Source organism: Canis aureus, chromosome 1, assembly GCF_053574225.1.
Source record: "Canis aureus isolate CA01 chromosome 1, VMU_Caureus_v.1.0, whole genome shotgun sequence".
NCBI classification, from domain to species: domain Eukaryota; kingdom Metazoa; phylum Chordata; class Mammalia; order Carnivora; family Canidae; genus Canis; species Canis aureus.
This window is the reverse complement of record NC_135611.1, coordinates 15,374,049-15,393,075: the sequence shown is the minus strand read 5'-3', so window position 1 is coordinate 15,393,075 and position 19,027 is coordinate 15,374,049. Positions and strand designations below refer to the sequence as shown.

Genomic DNA, 19,027 nt, shown 5'->3' with positions numbered 1-19,027 from the left:
TTTTCCATGAAGTAGGAAGGAAAAAAAAAAAAAACCAACGCGTGAGTCTATTTGAAATCGTTTTATGAATTTTAATCATAGCAAATGTGTTTTAACAGTAGTCATAAAATCAACATTACCACATATACAAAGGACAAGACACCAGTTTGGCATACAAAAATACCATATATTAAAATTGGGTTCATTGGAAAAACTCAGGACTTGCTAAGACACCATCTACAACAGAGAGAGCAAGCAAGAATGCTTTTAAGACATTCAGATTTATAAACAGCAGCTTAATATCCCCCTTACAAAGTCAATTATTTGGCAACATTTGAACAATATTTTCTACACAGCCCAGCAGCTCATTTATCTGTAGGGCTATTTGGCCCTTTAAAAGAAAAGCTCCTAAAATAAATAATCCACATACTTGTAAATGAAACATGTCAAGGACTTGAGTTAGCCTCTAGAGCAGCATTAATCTAGCCATTTGACTGGAGTATTAGGTATCAAGAGGGCCGGGGAACCCACCAGTGGGGCTGGAAGAAATGGCGGGAACCCTGTTCACCAGCTGCATGGCTTGGGTTGGGGAGTTTGTACCCACCCCAAGCTGAAACCAGCCTCCCCACCTGCAACTGTCAAGTGAGGCAAACAGGAATAAAGAAAATAGAAGAAATGACAACAATCAGGATTGAAAAACGAAAATATTCTTGAATGAGTCTTCCAATACTATTGACCTACTCAGTTGGGAAACATCCACAGGCAGGGGCACTGCATTTCACTGGTAAGAGGGTGGTATTAGTTTGTAATGACTCAGCAACCAACTCTAGAGCGTCTAGTGTGCAGAGAACGCCGGGGGGCCTCCTTGCATTCTCTCATCAGCTGAACCCATTCCCTATGTCTTCAACTGAAACATCTGGAATGGAATTTGGCAGGCTGTTCTAGAAGGACCAATTGTGCTTGTCTACATTACTCCTAGTCATCCACGACGGCTCTTTAGCTCCTATATATTTTGTCTTAACTTGTGATCCCATTACAGATTTCTCTCCTTTTAGGCAAGTATCTTCTTACTGTCTTGGGCACATCTGCCTATCTATTTTGCTCTAGACCTGAGGCCACATCTCCACTGCTCCCAGACAGAATTTTTCTCTCCAGTTGTTTTCTGAAGCTTGGTGCATGGCAGCAGCTATTCTTGTCCTCCCACGATTTAAATACAGATGACATAGATTGAGGTTGCTATTTGCTCCTCCTTTAAGGGGGCATTTTTTTCCCTCTTATCTCCTCCTTCCTACTGCCCATGCTCCTTTACCACCCTCACATTCAATTGTCTACTTCCAGATTCTCAAAAAGCAAATGTCAAATTAAAAATTGAACATTCCTTGGAACTCTTGTTAGAATAACCCAGTAACTCACAGGGAGAATACAGAAAACTTGCACATGGGCTACTAGCCCTACATCCCATGGTGATGAATTTAGAGCAGTGTTCTAGAAGAACAGGGACAACTATAAGAGAGCACCCCCAGAAAAACAAAGAAAATGCATGCTGTTGCAGACTTCAAGAGACTCCTCTGTACTCTGCCCCAAATATTACTGATTGTCCCTAAAAAGATCATAATATGAATAGTATCAAAAATCTTAGACTAGAATAATAAAAGTCCAGCTAATGAGATGAGGGTTTTCAAGCACCACTACATCATAAGTGAGATATACATAGTGGGATACCCCAGGCAGTGAATCCTGAAAAAAAAAAAAATACAACAACCCATTGGCCCAACTGTGCAAGGAAACTTGTGCAAGAGTTCAGGAATAACGGTACTCTACCCATGATGCTTGAGCAGAGTCAAAAAACAAGCCGTTTGGAAAATGGAAATTAAATGCCCCACCTATTTATGCTCTTCAATCATCAATGGCTTTCCAATAAAATGTACACAGTAGAACCCACCTTTTCATATGTTTGAAGTCTCAAGAGTTTATTTATATAGACATTCCCAAAGGTGGTTGGTTTGATATAATGTATGCAACCTATAGCATTTGTTAAGAAATTAACATCTAAAGTCAACATTATATAACCCACAAATTGGAAAACATGACTAACAACATTTTTTACTTGATATTTAAACTCCTGTTACAGCTAAGTCGTGTGTGTATCTACATGTCTATACCTATGTGAAGATATAGATATAGATCTCTATACAGGGAATTATGTCAGAAAAAAAAAATCAATGGCTTGAATTTCCACTTCTTTTTTAGAAGTATTTCATGCTTAATAAAATTTAACTGATCTTCATTGCCTTTGAGATAGATTACTATTTTCAACAGTTACTGAATTATCTTGATTACTTTGTTCTTTTTTGGAGCTTCTCTTTTGGTAAAGGTTACCTTGTAAGTGACGTTTTACTGGGAATGACAGAAATGGCAAGGAACAGTCTCTTCTTCCAGGTCAAGGATGATAGATCAACTGACTCGTGACACTTCTTATGTGGAAACAAAACACTGATTGATTGGCAGCATCATTCTTTTAAGAGAAGATAGAAATTCAAACCTTTTCGATAGTGCTCCTCTCATACCAATAACCTCTGGACCTCTAAATTCCTCCTGAGTCCAAAGGAAAACTACCATTCTGGCAAAAAAATATATATATATATATATTAATAATAATTTCAAAAGACAAGCTAAAAAGGTCATGCCCACCGACAAGTTCTAGAAAAAAAATTTACTCAATTGGGCTAAATTGAAATGAATGCAATGTTTACATTATATTCAGAAGCAATGAAAAACAGACCAGCCAATTTTGACACAGCACAGGATTTCAGATAAAGCAATGGGAACTCTTCAAACCAAAATCTAGACTAGAATACACACCATACAGTCAGGAAGAGTCTCATCTTTCTATGAAAATATATCACAAACCAAGTCTTCTGCTTTCCTTTACTCACTTAAAAAGCAGTTTTAGTAACTTTAATAACCCCGAAGTCTTTAAATTCCATGGGCAATGTTTTTTAAGCCAAAAAAAAAAAAAAAAAAAAAAGCTTCTGTGCAAGGCTGCAAATTTCCAATTCGTTCAGTGATAAAGGGATAAAAGGAAAAACCAAACAAGACTAGAACAGTGTCAAATCTCACTCTAAAAACAGTACCTATGTTATAGTCTGGCATCTGAAAAGGGATGCCCACGTATGCCCACACCAAACACAATGACAAGCCAGCAGACTTCAAGGGCAAACAAAAACCCTCTATGAGCACTGCAAAACATGCCTGCTTTTACATTTCACACCTTACTGATGCAGTGATGAAGTCTGGGGAAGATGCTGGAAGCAAAGAGGAATTTCATTAGGCGCCTTTTTTTTTCTTTTTTTCTGTAACATTTACTTTTTGGCCGTAAGACCCTAGACACAGTTTCACAGTACAGGTCATGCATAGCTTGCAAGTCAAACGTTTTACAGCTACTGTCTAACTACTATTTTTGGACAACAGATTCACATGCAGCTAATGATCCTGGAAACGGGGCTTCAGAAAGCACTCTTTAAGTTTCACTGACCATTCTTTGACCCAAAGTATGTAAGTAATAACCCCAAAGGGCAACAATGAATTTTTATTGTCATACTTGAGATCATATACTTTTTAAGCCCAGAAAGGATTTTTCAGCCAACTGCATGTAACTAAACCACAAACTGTCTTCCTAGCCTTATTCCATTAACATTGATGCTAGATTCCCCTGCACAACCCTCCAGAACCCCATGGTCCAATATGGTAGCCACTAGCCATGTGAGCCACTATGTTTAAGTAACTTAAAATACAAAATCCACCTCCTCAGTCGTACTAACCCTGCTTCAACTGCCCACTAGCCAATGTGGCCAGTGGCTACTATATTGGACAGCATAGGTTATAGAACATTTCCATCATCCGAGAAAGGTCTACTGAACAGACTAGATCTCGAAGGCTGCACCAGCACATGGGTTAACCTTCAAGGGACCTACTCTGAAGTCATGCAGAAGATTAAACTTAATTATATTCTCAAAGAAAGTACCTTTTAGCTTTCTAATCATAAAGTATGACTGAAACTGAGAACCAATTTGCCTTTTCATCACAACTTATGCCCCAGGTCATTATATGAAAATTTCCCAAAGACAACGCTTTTCGATAGCATACTTGGCTCTACTTAACATATTGAGCATTCTCTTGTTTATGTCAAGATCATTAATAAAGATGAAAATTCATGCTTCTTAAAGTTAACTATTTACACAACACTCATTGTCCTTTACATAAGGGGGAGGAGGGAACCAATGGTGTGCGATTTTAAAAATTCAAATCACATCATTTTTATTAAATGTCTCTATTCGTCTTTTAATCAACCCTCCTTTCATTTCCCAGAGAGGTAGATGCTAACTAAAAGAAATATGTATATATATTAAAACCAACAACAACAACAAAAACCCACACAACCTAAAGCAATAGTTGAGTCAGTAAAGGAGTAAAGGGTATGCATCCACCCTCCAAAGGCTCACAGTCCGACAGAGATGTCAACAGGCATAAGAAGGAGCAAGAGAAACTTTAATGCAGTTCTCATCTCCCTTTTGTTGCAGAATTTCAAGGGGCCACCTACCTCTGTGGGCCTCCACGGGCTCATGTACGAAACAAAGCCACCGGGGAATGCTTTCAGCTCTGACTCTGTGCTTTCAGTTGTGATTTTTTTCACTCATGTGCAACTGTGAATTCCGGTTGATTGGGTCACTGGACTTTTGTCACACGGGGTAGATGAGTTGTTCATGTTGTGAGGAAATGCCAGAAGAGGCCAGAGCAAGGGGATGCCAGCTAACAGTGAAACAGCCAGTCGACAAAAATTCTATCTGTAGGCTGAGGTATGACACGCACACACAAACACATGCGCACTTACATGTGTGCACAACGGCGCACCGTAAGAGGCAATGTACAGGTAACTGGAGGCAGAATGCATTTAAACAATATTTCTTAGGTCAGTAAGACTCACACAGGAAATTCTGATCTTGGTATTATTATTATCTTAAATTGAAAATTCAAGAATGTATCACAGAGCCGATTAATTTTGCACTGCTCACCTGCAGCTCTAGCATGGGATTGTTTTTAAGTTACGTGGACATTTTTACTCTACAGCTTTGCACTAAGAAACACAGAGCTCTACAGCCACACGCATTAGTGTCTACATCTAACCTACTTAACACACAGAACTCGAGGACATACTACACTACAGGGCCAGTCACTTCATACTGTACATAAACAGATGCAGATATCATTCACAAAATTAACTCAAATATGGCCTGGCTGGAAATTGCAAAGGGGAAAGTCTATTTGAAATGTAGCATTCTTAATGCAACATTTTGGTGATTTTTTTTTTCCTCCAAGAGGAATAGAAATGAGGTCAGACATGCATCACGGCAGCCTGGCAGATTTTGAGAAGTTGACACTAACCCAACAGTATATTATGTTACGTAATAGAGGATAGTATTCAGCTAATATGATACCTAAATTATTAATACCAAATAAATCCTAGATTATTTGTTGTATAATGCCCAATAGCTTACACAATAAAATGGCATTTTAACCTAATTTCTACTTTGAGCTTTCAAATACACTTGCTTCATGAATTCCATAAAAGAAATTGGAGGAGAACTGTAAAAGCTCACAGCTATTTCTGAATGCACACACATCCAGGCACAGGAATTTACCGCTTAACGCCAGCAGATCTTTCTTCACGAGCATCTGTAGGCCACTACACATTTAAGAATATTTGAGAATTTATGATGAACTGATCCACTTAAATTGGGAATGTGAGTTGTTGGTTTACCTTGTCACTTTTCTCAATAAAAACATTTTGAAATACAAGAGATCGTCTCACTTATACCAGCAAGAAGAGGAAACTAGAATCCTAAACGGTTTAATTCTCACAGCGCGACATCTTTCGAAAAGTAATCATGGACTGTCTATTAAAATGTCAGTCCGGGTTTGTCATCGACGAACAACACTCATTTCTACTATGACACCTCCAAACCGGGACAAAAGACAGAGTCTTCTGTTACTTTCCATTTGTGCCTCACAAAACACAGGACTTGAATACACAGAAGAGGAGCGAATGTTGGAAGTGACGAGTGGGTGACACTTCACGGAGTGGGTCCCGGTGCCCAAGAGGTGGCCACTGTGTCAGACCCTGGACTCATTCGGGCCCACAAAGTCTTACTCCTGGGATTCTTCTGAAAAGATTCAAAACCTGAGGTAAATCAAATGACACACACGCACACACACACAAATACACAATATTTACATTTAAAATCCTTATCTCATGAGATGGCTTGAGAAAAATTGGCATATAGGGTTCCTGTGGGATTAGGTATTTCTCATGATTACTCAGTTTATTGCTCCCCCGTTGGGCTTTCAGTTTAATAAACACGTAGCGAGCTCTAATTACAAGGGAAGAAAAATGAAGGTGCCTAACAAAACACAACACACCGGGAACACTTGTTCAAACATTTTCTTAAAAAAAAAAAATGACAGTCCACTTCACTTACTTTAATTTGGGTGCCATTCAAAAGGTATAAAAAGCCTTAGCAACTAAACGAGACTGGATTTCCATTAAAAAGGGGAAAGAAACCAGCACTGCATGTCGTCGCTGAATTTTTACATGGATTCTCAGGTTTAATTCTACTTGTATACATAGCATCTTTGTTTTAATCTACCACATTTAGAGAAGATCACATTGTATGCACTTGCACGGTTTAACGTCTAAGTAGAATACGTCTATCTCGTAACATGATTTTGAAAAATCAGAAATTACAGTCCATTTAGTAAATGATTATGAGGATGCATGCAATCGTCTTCGAAACTGTTGCCACCAACACTCAGAATGATTTGCCTGGTATCCTGTGGAGACCTCACGTCTGCCCTCCGCTAATCAAGTGGCAGCCCCGAGGCCAGCGCTGGCACCAAATGATCAGCGTCGCCCCCCTCCTTCTCACTGCGATCCCATCACCAACACCTGCTCAACCCCTAGTTGGCACCCACGAGAGACTTCGGCAGGCCCGCTCAGCCACAGGATATCACAGTGAAGCGCTTAGAAATGCAAGACATGTTGTGCAGCACGATGCCCAGGAGGAAGACCAGGACGCAGGCCACAAGGATCACAGTGCACACCCCGGACCAGGTGGAGCTTTTCGCCGCGCCCCGCCTGTCTGGCTCCTCCTCCGCCGCCTCCTGGGGCGGCCCCCCCTGCAGGGGCTGCTGTTCCCCGGGGATCGTCACCACCGTGACGGGCTTCTGCTGGCTCCCGGGCAGCAGGCGGCAGCCCAGGTCTCCGGGCAGCAGCGCTCGCTCCTTGGCGATGGGCAGGGGCAGCATGTAGCACCCATTGCTGGGAAGTTTGATGAAGACCGGGGTGTGCTCGGACGCGTGCGGGATGGCGATGACCGCCAGGACCTCGGGGTCGTCGGGGAGCTGCGACACGGAGAAGCCCGGGGGCAGCTTGGTGATGCCCCGGCACCACGGGCATCTCACGTCCTTCTGGCTCGTCCTCATCTGCTGGAGGCACACCGAGCAGCAGGTGTGTTTGCAGTCCAGCAGCTTGGGCCTTCGCCGGGGGCTGTAGTAATTGAAACAGATCTGACATTCCAGCAAAGAATCTTGGGAGAGCGTCTCCATCGTGGCCCGGTGGCGGGGAGGCCAAGGCCAAGGCCAAGGCCGCCGGAGGAGCTTGTTCTCAGAGGCCGGCAGGCCCACGCCCTCCTCCTTCTGGTCTTTCCGCGGTGGCCGGGTGACCCGGGAGCTCACAGGCACAGAGCATACTCAAGTGTGTTCATTTCTGAAGAAGACAAAAAAAAAAAAAAAGGCAGAAAAGTTAATTATTTCCAACAAGCTCAGATGTCAGCACATCTGATGGGAGTTCAAAAGTCCTGATGCTGGGTTAAAAATAAATAAATAAATAAAAATTTCCCACTCGAGATTACAGGATTCCCGCGGGTAATGCCCAGTGGAAGGTAGACGGGTTGTCTCAGGTGGCTTCTTATGGTAAATACTTTGCTCGTTTCTAAAGGGAATGACTTCATGGGGGTACATAATGCCCCATAGTTCATAAAGAGGGAGTCTTGATTCTGTTTTACCTATTTTGGTGGACCCTGGCTTGTTCTTCTAAAATCTACTGGGGAAATTCCCAAGCTTCTAAGATGCTTTGTAAAAAAAAAAAAATTTTTTTAATGCTTTGTAGCATCTCCTAAAAGTAAATTTCTTTCCTTAGGCCCTCTGGTCTTCTTTTCCTGACTCAACTTACCCTCCTGTAAGCATTCATTGCCAGGTTCAGGCAACGTCCCAAACCTAGGGACTCATAACGAACTAGTTCGCCCATTCTATACGGGTTAGGACTATTCCTCTCTCTCATCGGAAATTAAAACGGTGCTGCCCAAAGGAGCATGCACAGGCATCTGTTATTTTTTTCCGATCAAATCACTGAAACAGAGTAATTTTTATCATCTGGTTTTAAGCGACAAAAACTGGAAACGACAGCCTCAAAAGGCAGCAACTGCAATGAGCCTTCAGGCAGCGGGGGTCACAAAGGCACACGAGGACCATTAGTATTTTTCAGTCCTTTTAATTTCATTAATATTTAGGCTTGCACCAGGTAATGGGACCACAAGCAAATACTATTCACTCACCAATCCTAATCAAGTGCGGTATAGCAAAAGGCTGCCAGAGAAGACCGGCAGGCAGCCCCCACCATAAAACAGTAAGAGCAAAAATAGCATGAGCCTCCAGGTATTGAAAGGCAGCAGAGTAACTCAGTTCAACTTAACCCGGGTTTGAGGAACCCCCTGGTGCTCTAGTGTTTCAACGAAGGCAGCCCAACCCGGTTTCCTATTGAAAGCATCCAAATTTACTCTCTGGATGGAATCACGATGACTTTGGAGAGAACTACCCAACCACTATTGTAGAAATAATTCCTAGTCATTGAATCCCAACCCACTCCCAGAGCCAGGAGCTAACATGGAAAAGAAGCTCCAACACATGTTTCTTAAAAAGCAAACCACCTTCTTCTAACTTCCTTTGTGAAATTACGAACATACTCCTCGCCAATATGATTTGTTAAAATCAAAATTAGAAATGCAGGGGGCGCCTGGGTGGCTCAGTCGGTTAAGCATCTGCCTTCAGCTCAGGTCATGACCTGGGGTCCTGGGATCAAGCCCCACAGTCGGGCTCCCTGCTTCTCCCTCGCCCTCTGCCCACCACCCTACCACCCCACCACCCATACCCACTGCTCGTGTTCTCTCTTTGTCAAATAAATAAAATCTTTTTAAAAAATTAGAAATGCAGCAAAGTTTAAAGTAAAAAATAATCACTGGCAAAAATTAACAATGACAGTCCAAAAGAGAAACACAGTGTCAAATATTTTAGCTGTAGTAAAGGTGCCTAAACTATTGAAAGTCAAATATAGTAATACAGCATTCAGAAAGTTCGTATCATAATCGACTGCTTATCTCTCTATTAATTCAAGAAGTGTTTGTTGAATAAATGAAATTTGGTAAAGGTAGAACTCAAATGTTTTCACTGGAAAAAAAACATATGAGGTGATGGACATGTTATCAGCTGGAGGGGGTCCTTTCACAATGTACGCGTAGCAAATCACCACCACGCACGCCTCAAATAACTTACAATTTTGTCAACTATACCTCAGTAAAGCCGAAAAAAAGTAAAAAATTAAAGACATAAGTATCTGTGGGGCATCAATCAGGCACAAAGCACAATGCTAGCTACTATAGGGCATAAAGATGAATCAGATCCAAATGCTACTCTTAGGGGTCCCTGGGTGGCGCAGCGGTTTGACGCCTGCCTTTGGCCCAGGGCGTGATCCTGGAGACCCGGGATCGAATCCCACGTCAGGCTCCCGGTGCATGGAGCCTGCTTCTCCCTCTGCCTATGTCTCTGCCTCTCTCTCTCTCTCTGTGACTATCATAAATAAATAAAAATTAAAACAAAAAAACCCAAAAAAACAAAAAAACCCAAATGCTACTCTTAGGCAATTTAAGGTTAGGTAAAAAAGAAAACGTGAATAGATTTCTTCTTCCATTCATTTATTCATTCCAGTTCTTATTGGACATCTGCCATGTGTCAGGCATGATGGTATTTGCTTTTGTCTCTTGTAACTAAGACCTTGTCACTGCCTATTAAGAGACTCCCAGCCTAGCCGTAACCAGTTATGCGTGCTAACAGTCGTAATATAAATATAGAGTGATACATGCCATACAGGAAGGGAGGAATCGGGGATGGCTCCATGAAAAATCTGGATTATGGAGAGGATGTAGACATGTAAAATTAGGAGGCACTTTCTTTTAGGTTCAGAAATCACTGTGAGCAAAGGAGAGAGGGTGAGCCATTACAGAATTACTTCTAGACTGTACCTGTGGCACTGGCCAGGGGATGGTTTTTTCCCTAATAAGAGAGTAACTTAAAAATGCCCACCCTTCAGTTTCATAGTTTTAGTTTTTATCTTTAGGTCTTTGAAATGGATTCATCTTTTTAATTATCTTTTTTAAAGTTTTTATTTTTAAGTAATCTCTACACCCAACGTGGGGCCCAAACTTAGATCCCCAAGATCAAGATTCGCATGCCCCACCGACTGAACCAGCCAGGCGCCCCCAGATGCCTGTAAGCACCCTTCCCCTGGCCCAGCCGGGGAGCCCAGTCCTGCAGGGAAGGAGAGAGAGGAGTGTGGCCAGGCCCAGACCACACACAACTTAGACAGGTTCGAGTGCCAGGCCAAGGATGTGGGACTTTTTTTTTTAATATTTTATTTGTTTATTCATGAGAGACACACACAGAGAGAGAGAGAGGCAGAGACACAAGCAGAGGGAGAAGCAGGCTCCATGCAGGGAGCCCGATGTGGGACTCGATCCCAGGACCCCAGGATCACGTCCTGGGTTGATGGCGGCACTAAACCGCTGAGCCACTAGGGCTGCTCGGATGTGGGACTTTGTAGTGGGCAATGGGTAGACCCCAGAGAGGGCAAGAGTATGGGAATGAGCAGCACCTGGGTTGTTTACCTTCGGCTCAGGTCATGATCCTGGGGTCCTGGGATGGAACCCCGCATCTGGGTCCCTGCTCAGCAGAGTCTGCTTTTCCCTCTCCCTCTGCCCCTTCCCTGGTTCATGCTTTCCCTCTCTCCTTCTCTCCAATAAGTAAATAAAAATCTTAAAAAAAAAAAAAGGATTATGAGAATGACTCATTAGGTAGTCATATTCAAGATAGATTGGAAAGACCTGCTGAAAAGCTATTATAATATCAGACAAGAGGTAGCGAGTCGTTGAAGGAAAGACTGGCAACTGGGATGAAGATGAGAAGTGCTGAGCGGTTCTGGAGAAGCCGAGTGACACCTGTCCTATGTTACCACGTGGTCACTGGTGAGAAGGTGCAAGTGACATCTCCAGTGGGTGGCATCCCTAGGAGAAACGGGGATCCCGAGAGAGTGCCCCTGTCTGGGCCTTACTCCAGTTGAGATGTGAGGAAGATCCACGAAATGAGTTCTTCAGGAAGACATGGGAGAGCCGGACAAAGCCCGCAAGCCTGGAGCTGCTGCTGCAGAGCAGGGTCGGGCTTGGACCTGAGAGCCAGGCGACGGCCACGGAAGGCCCATGGGCCGGAGACGACACAGAACAGAGGGACGGCTTGGGGAGCACACCACTAAGTCCCCCTAAAAGGAAGAGCTGCGGCAAGGGAAGCCACCCCCATGTCCCCGCACAGCCCCGGCAGCAGGAGGCAGAGCAGCGGGAGGGCACGGAGGGGGCCGTGGGGCTCCGGGGACAGGTGGCCCCTCATGTCCCTCAGGGCGATTCAGGTGGAGTAGGGGGTGCAATGGAGTGTGCGGGGCCCAGGATGTGGGCACCCGAGTCCCCACGAGGCAGTGGGGGGCCACGGGGCAGGCCCAGGGCTGAGGGGCGAGGAGTCCAACACCCAGTTTTGAGCCCAGAGGCATCTGGGGCAGGAGAAGGGGGGCAGGAGCGCCCAGGCCCCCCCAGGCCCAGGGGGCGTGCAGGGCTGGGAAGGGGGCCCATGGGCCCGCAGAACGGGAATTCCCCGTGTCTTGGCAGCCAGGATAGAATCTTCTAGAATGGGGGTGCCCGAGGGGCGGGGAGGGGGAGGTCTGCAGGGGGGGCTCAGAGGTTGAGCACCTGCCTTCAGCCCAGGGCGTGATCCTGGAGACCCAGGATCGAGTCCCATGTCGGGCTCCCTGCATGGAGCCTGCTTCTCCCTCTGCCTGTGTCTCTGACTCTCTCTCTCTCTCTGTGTCTCATGAACAAATAAATAAAATCTTTAAAAAAACAACAAAAAAAAGAATCTTCTAAATCTTCTAAAATGATCCCCAAGGTACTGAATATATTTTTTCTTTAAATACAAAAGTGAAACACAGGCTTCACTGGGGAATCCGGGCCCATGCTCCGATGGATCCTTACCGTTAAAGCCCCTGGACAGAGTACCAGGGACCCCAGGGAGAGGAGGGTGCGGCCGGGCGGGAGGGGGGCTCTGAGCTCTGGTGGTGGAAAGGAGGAGATGGGGGATGGGTATGAGAAAAAGCACAGAGCCCTGCATCCCCTTCCTGAATTTGGAGACTGCTTTCCTTCACAATGGCCCTCAGGACCACTACCTCCGAGATATATGGAGAAGGGACATGTTTCCTGACCCCAGCACCGAAACAGTGACCACCGATTTATTAACCTTCCTTCCTCCCTTATTATTTACCTTCTTTCCATATAAAAATGTGGGCAGCAGATTAGCAGAGTGGGAAGAGCAGGGACTTTGGCCTCCAAGAACCTTGGCTCAAAACCTTGCTCTATCACTACCAGCTGTGACCCTAGTACAGGTCATCCAGCCTCTGGAAGCCTGCGGATCACCAGCCAACGGGGCAAAATGGAAGTGTAGCTGAAGGCCGGTAAAGGGTGCAAGGAGCACAGGTTCTCTCTCTCTCCCTCCCTGCCCAGAGAGCTCTTCCTGGCTCTCAAAGAACTGCCATGTTGAACAGCTTGGGAGGAAGAATGCAAGTGTTCTCCTTGGCCCTGCCCCAAGACTTGCCATGCCATCATTTTTCAACAAAACCAACATCCAATTTTATTCATGAATTTATGTTCCAAGTAATGTTCACTTAATTGGTGTTAAGCTCCCTTAAAACTACATTACACTACTCAATCTCCAACTCTATCCAAGTAAGTCTAGGCCCTACAGTAGAGGCTGAACACAAATGCCAGATGGGGAAACAGTTCCTCTCTTCCATGCTTAGCCACTCAAACCATTTTGACGGTGGCATCTCTCATTTATACATGGACTTGTTCTATCTTAAGCCAGCCTATACTGCATTCCAGTTTATTTTCTGTAGCATAATTAGTAAGGATGATGATTAGTTAGGTAAAGAGAAGGAAATTTATGAGCCTGTGGACCGAAGCTAATGATGAATCATCCCTTTTCCCTTTCTTCAGAATCTGGAAAGGCGTGAGTCACCCATAGAAGAAATGGTATGCGAACAAGGAAGGCCCACATAAGCTGGAAAACAAACTCGGGTGCCCAGTCAAATGCATCATACACGAAGCACACGTTGGCAAGAGCCTCAGGAATCAGGGGTTGATGTTATTTCCTCACGGGAACAAGATACGGCATTCCAGGGAAGCACTCGTGACACTTAAGGGGAAACGGCCCTTTGGTAGAATGTGTGCAAACAGGTGTATAGTGAAGTACATTGGAATGATTTATTTTGAAAGAATCTGAAGATCAGAAAACATCAGAAGAGGAAGAGCAGCTAAAGGAAGTTATTCAGGAAATAATTATGGCCTAGAAGACAGAACTTCTTTTCTTTTCTTTTCTTTTTTAAGATTTTATTTATTTATTCATGAGAGACGCAGAGAGAGAGGCACAGACACAGGCAGAGGGAGAAGCAGGCTCCATTCCATGTAGTGAGCCCAATGTGGGATTCGATCCTGGGTCTCCAGGACCACACCCTGGGCCGAAGGCGACGGCTAAACTGCTGAGCCAACTGCTGAGCCACCCGGGCTGCCCCAGAACTTCTTTTCAAACATATTTTCATAAAATGGTACTTAGTTTCATAAATGATATTAGTTGTACGATCAATGAACGAAGTAGTAATGCATGCCTTGGTTTAAAATGCCTTTTTAAAAAATATATATTTATTTATTTGAGAGAGCGAGAGAATGAGCAGGGGGATGGGCAGAGGGAAAGGGTAGGAATAGGAGCAGACTCCGCGTGGAGCCCAATGTGGGGCTCAACAAGGGGCTCAATCTCATGACCCTGAGACCATGACCTGAGCCGAAATCAGGCATCAGGCATCAGGCATCCAACCGACTGCACCACCCAGGTGTCCCTAAAACACTTTTCTTGGTTTCGGCTCAGGTCGTGATCTCAAAATTGTGAGATGGAGCCCCATATCGGGCTCTGTGCTCCTCTGAGTGTGCTCAAGGTTTTCTCCCCCTTCCTTCCCCTTGGCCCCCTGCTCAGGTGCTCTCATTCTCTCAAGTAAGTGAGTAAATGAATAAATAAATAAATAAATAAAACCTTAAACAAACAAACAAAAAAGAAATAGATTGAGATTTGTGTTAGTAGAGGGAGGCATGATTTGGGGAGGAAATGCCAAAAACTTGAGGCTTATGCATGTTGCTGTTGTTTGGGGGCAGTGGATATTTGATGCTTTCCAACACTGATATATTTTCACAATATAAAATTTTCCCCCTTTTTAAAAACCATGTAATTTTAAGCATCTTTATAAAAGCTGTGGGCATGATAAAGTGCTACTATGAATTTAGTGGGTGGTAAAAAAAAAAAAAAAAAAACAAACACACAGGTCTCCAATACTGAGTTTTTTATTTATATAAGTCCCAGTTGCTTTTAGAAGCCCAAGCATATGAGGATAAAAGTCAATGAAATAAATAATCCACATAGTTTTACTCTGCTTGTACCCTTAAGAAGTTTCATACATTCTGATTTAGATTTGTGACCGTGACATTAATTGGGAGGCCTCACCTCAGAACCGTGGTATGAACTGATAGTGATTATATCTGGCTGACCTTGAACTGTTCCATCTGATGCTCCCCATCACGATCTTAAATTTAATGATCATGTTGAGAAAAATCTCAAAGTCAGAGATTAAAATAGACACTGTACTGCTGCTTTTCTTACTCTATTGAAATAGCATGTCTTTCTGATGCAGGTCATTTGCTTCATTCTTCAAGAAAATGTAAATATTTGAAATGAGATTAAATGAAATAATTACAATTCCATTTAATGTGGTATTTCAGCGGCCAAGACCACTTAGTTACATTGGATCTTAGCAAACACTCTGATTAGTGGCAAGAATGGGAATCGCCTGGCAGTGACAGATGTGTCGCTGACTTCTGGTCCTCCGGTAGCCGAGAGCCATCCTTTCAGGACACGATTGCATAACACATGCAGCGTCCAACTGGTGTTAACTACTATCTCTGATTTAATGGAGAAGGCAGTGGATTCTAGGACTCTGGCAACTTTTAAGTGAGAATTCCATCGGCCCAAACTCTAATGTTTGCATTGTCTCCTCCTATGAGCATCCCTGGTTTGCTGTATTTAATGATGTCAAGAATCTAGAAAGTGAAAGCTGTCACTAACGAGTCTTGGATGGCCAGGGCAATGCAGCAGGGAATGGGGACAGTCTAGATGCAGAGTGGCCTCGGTAGCAGAGCAGGCGGGGGGGACAGAGAGATCATGGCTAAACAGGCAGAGGGCAGCAGACCAGCCAGATTGCCATGGTCAGCCCCAAGGACATGCCACACAACCGAAGGACTAGCCCTGCCCACTGGGATAACTGCAGTCCTAACAGACTGGGCCACAGGACAGGTGCCAATTCTGTTACTCTGAAAACGCAACTAACCAAGCAGCTGAAGCTGAACCGTGGTCTCCAGAAAGATTATTTACTCAGAAGCATTTAAGTCAAGTTAGGAAAAAAATAAATAAATAAACAAATGTGATCCATCCGTAGTTTGGCAATGCATATTTAAAACCCAAATATATAGGAATCAAGACATTTTTAGAAATTCAAGTCAAATTTCAGAATGGCCATGAGTTGACAGTAACTGCTGGGTTTTGTGGGTTTGCTTCTTCGAATAGCTATCAAACAATCATTGCTCTTAGGGGTCAGAAGATGAGGATTTTAGCTCTAATTATGCCCTAATCAGATGGGCTGACCTGAAGCAAGTCTCCTCTCCACGAGCTGCAGCGTCCTCATCTATGAAGACACTGGACTAGATGGACCTCTGAAGTACCTTCCAGCAAACGTAGCTCCTACCACGCGAACACAGTGCTGGGCTTCTGACAGCATGCCAGAGCTGTCCGGCTCTTTGTTCTGTGCTTATGATACCCGACAGATAATTTAGAAGTATCGCATTAACGATCTCACAAGAATGTGCATCTATGTGCGAGAGTGGGCAGCTAAATAAACGGGAGGCCACTTACATTAGAAATTTCTTCCTTTGTGCCTCCGGTTCAACGCATGAGTCTAGGTAGAGCTAACGGGCTAACAGAAACAGCCACAATTTTGATTTGTAGCAACAATCCAAAGAATATCAATAACCTCAGATCAAGTAAGATATCGCTATTACCCAAACCTGTTATCAGGCGATGGTGGTCCCAACTTTCCCTTGAAAAGAAGCCGGCCCAGCTGTCCACCTCACACAGAGGTGAAATCCTAAATCAGACACACCGCTACACCTTCACTTCTTCTGATCGTCCAGTAATGGTGAAGAAAAAGTTGCAGATGCTCATAAAAGCAGGGAGGAGCTATAAAGGGCTGTCAAGGGACCCCCAGGCTCCCTGGAGAAAAGGGATAATAAAAGATGCCATCAGGCAGACAGACAGACAGGCAGGCAGAAGAGAGGGAAAATTATCAATTACCCCAAATCCTAGAATTCCGAGCACTGCCGAAGGAACTGACAAGTCAGGTATATAAGTAAAGCCAAAGAAATGAAAAACAAACAAAAATCCTAAGCCTTCCCACTGGCTGGACACCTACTGAGGCAAAACATGGGGTCGGTAAGCCAGTATTTATGGGGAATCCATCATGGGCCAAGCATCAGCCAAGACACGGAGACACGATGGCAAACTAGCGCCTTTGCCCTCAAGGAGCCTGGATGTGTGCCTGAGAGAGAAGCTAGGAGAAGGGAACCACAGAAGGGGTGGGGGGCAGTCAGAGCACTAAACGAGGGGCTTCTTCAAGCGATCCTGTGTGTTCAATCGATCATGCACAGAGCTTAGACACAACTAAGCAAACAACTAGCACTGCCCATGGGAGCCAGAGAAGATGCTGGAACTGAAGGCGGCTACCACCAGCTGGCCCGCTGCTCTTTCTATTCCAACGACACTGCAGAACAGGAAAACTCAGAGGGAAGAACACCAACATTTCCTTTTACGATTAAGCATCACATCTGATCCATGCGGTCAGCACCCCAGACAGCAAGGTGGGCTCTGAGCCCACATACCCCGAGAGAAGCAGGAGTTTCAGGGGGTCTATAACTCAAGGCAGTCTAAAGACAGCCCCACGCCAGGGAGCACAACAGCTCTTCGCTGGAGAGAAGGGGCTGGAGTCGTGTGTTCATGACTGTGAGGCTCTCAGTAGGCAAGCTCCCTGGAGGGCAAAGGCCCCTCTCTGCCTGGGTCCCCACTGCCCTCCTCTTCCCCTGCAGGGTATAGGGGAACTCTGAAGGCCCCACACAGACTTCCTATGTGCATTCCCCACTTGGTTTTTTCTTACCCAACCACCAATTCCAGCACAAAAGGAAACCTTCAGGTAATTTGTCTTTTAATTTTCCCATTATATTTTATCTGTATTAGGGACCCTCAACCTTCTTCTATAAAGAGGCTGATAAGTATTTTAGGTTTTTAGGCTCTGTGAGTCACACAGGCGTGTTCACGAATACTCACCTCTGCAATCAAAGTGTGAAAGCAGTCATAGACAACGGACAAGGAACAGTGCCTTCACCAAAACAGGCTGAGGCTGGATTTGGCCAACAGGCTATCATTGGCTGACCCCAGCTCTCCATCGGTTCTCCTCAGTTCTGCCCTTAAGCCCCTAAATCCAGTATTTTACTCCGGAGACATCCATCCCCACATCAGGGGTGGGTCCTTGCTCTAACATCTCATCTGCTGTCTTTCTGTTAAGCTCCAGAAGGCAAAATATTTTCATAGTCATTCAGGAGAGACAACAAGAGAATATTGGCTTTATAGATGCAACACCTTTTTAAATGACCGTTTTCAGACCACAGGAAGAAAGAGAGGTGAGCAGAGAACATTGACAATGACCATCATTCACTCATCTCAGCAACAGTAGGTACTATGACCATTCGTGAGAACATAAAGCTAGGGTTCCAAACTTCCTTCATACTTAGAAATATGGATCTATTAGTTCGACGAAATGGGCAGTAACTCTAGAATTTATTGTGACCACTCCAGGTTAAAGACAATCTCTAATTTGATGGAACTTCACAGACACAATGGTAATGCCACCTGTCTGAACTTTGGATACGATCCTGTGTTCATCTCCACACAGTTATGGCAAGCCAAGATGTAGTGAATAAATGTAGATCTGGTCAGGTTAATCTCAGCTTTATGCTGCTATCCCATGGTGGTTCACCTTTATCAAGAAGGGACATGGAGATGGGGGAGGCACCTGGATGGCTCAGTCGATTAAGTGTCTGCCTTCAGCTCAGGTCATGATCTCAGGGTCCTGAGATCGATCCTCACATCGGGCTCCCTATTCAGCAGGGAGTCTGCTTTTCCCTCTCTCTCTGGCCCCATTTTCTTTATCTCTCTCTATCTCAAATAAATAAAATCTTTAAAAAAAAAAAAAAAGAAGAAAAAAGGACATCAGGTAAATTTCCCAAACACATGAGAATTCCTTCAAAGTGTCACAGAATATGTATGATGATGAGAATCCCATTAATCTGAGGCACCCTAAGATAGAAGGAGGTATAAGACTGGAAAATCTTAGCTCAATTTTATTTAAATTTTAAAGATTTAT

General features: G+C 44.2%; 1 protein-coding gene across 19 annotated transcripts in view; it reads right to left on the bottom strand.

Moving 5' to 3' along the window:
• Positions 1 to 19,027, bottom strand: part of RNF152 (ring finger protein 152) — a 202,147-nt gene that overhangs the window by 122,406 nt on the left and 60,714 nt on the right. For 15 of the 19 annotated variants that reach the window (XR_013376087.1, XR_013376095.1, XR_013376098.1 and 12 more), the window contains exon 2: positions 2,359 to 7,801. Coding sequence is in view for 1 of the 19 variants with exons in the window: in XM_077891282.1 (XP_077747408.1) it covers positions 7,030 to 7,641 (612 nt within the window). In the remaining 18 variants the exon portion in view is untranslated. Of the gene's footprint in view, positions 1 to 46; positions 7,802 to 19,027 lie in introns of those variants that run through there. The other 4 variants (XR_013376079.1, XR_013376085.1, XR_013376080.1 and 1 more) reach the window with 3 other exon arrangements.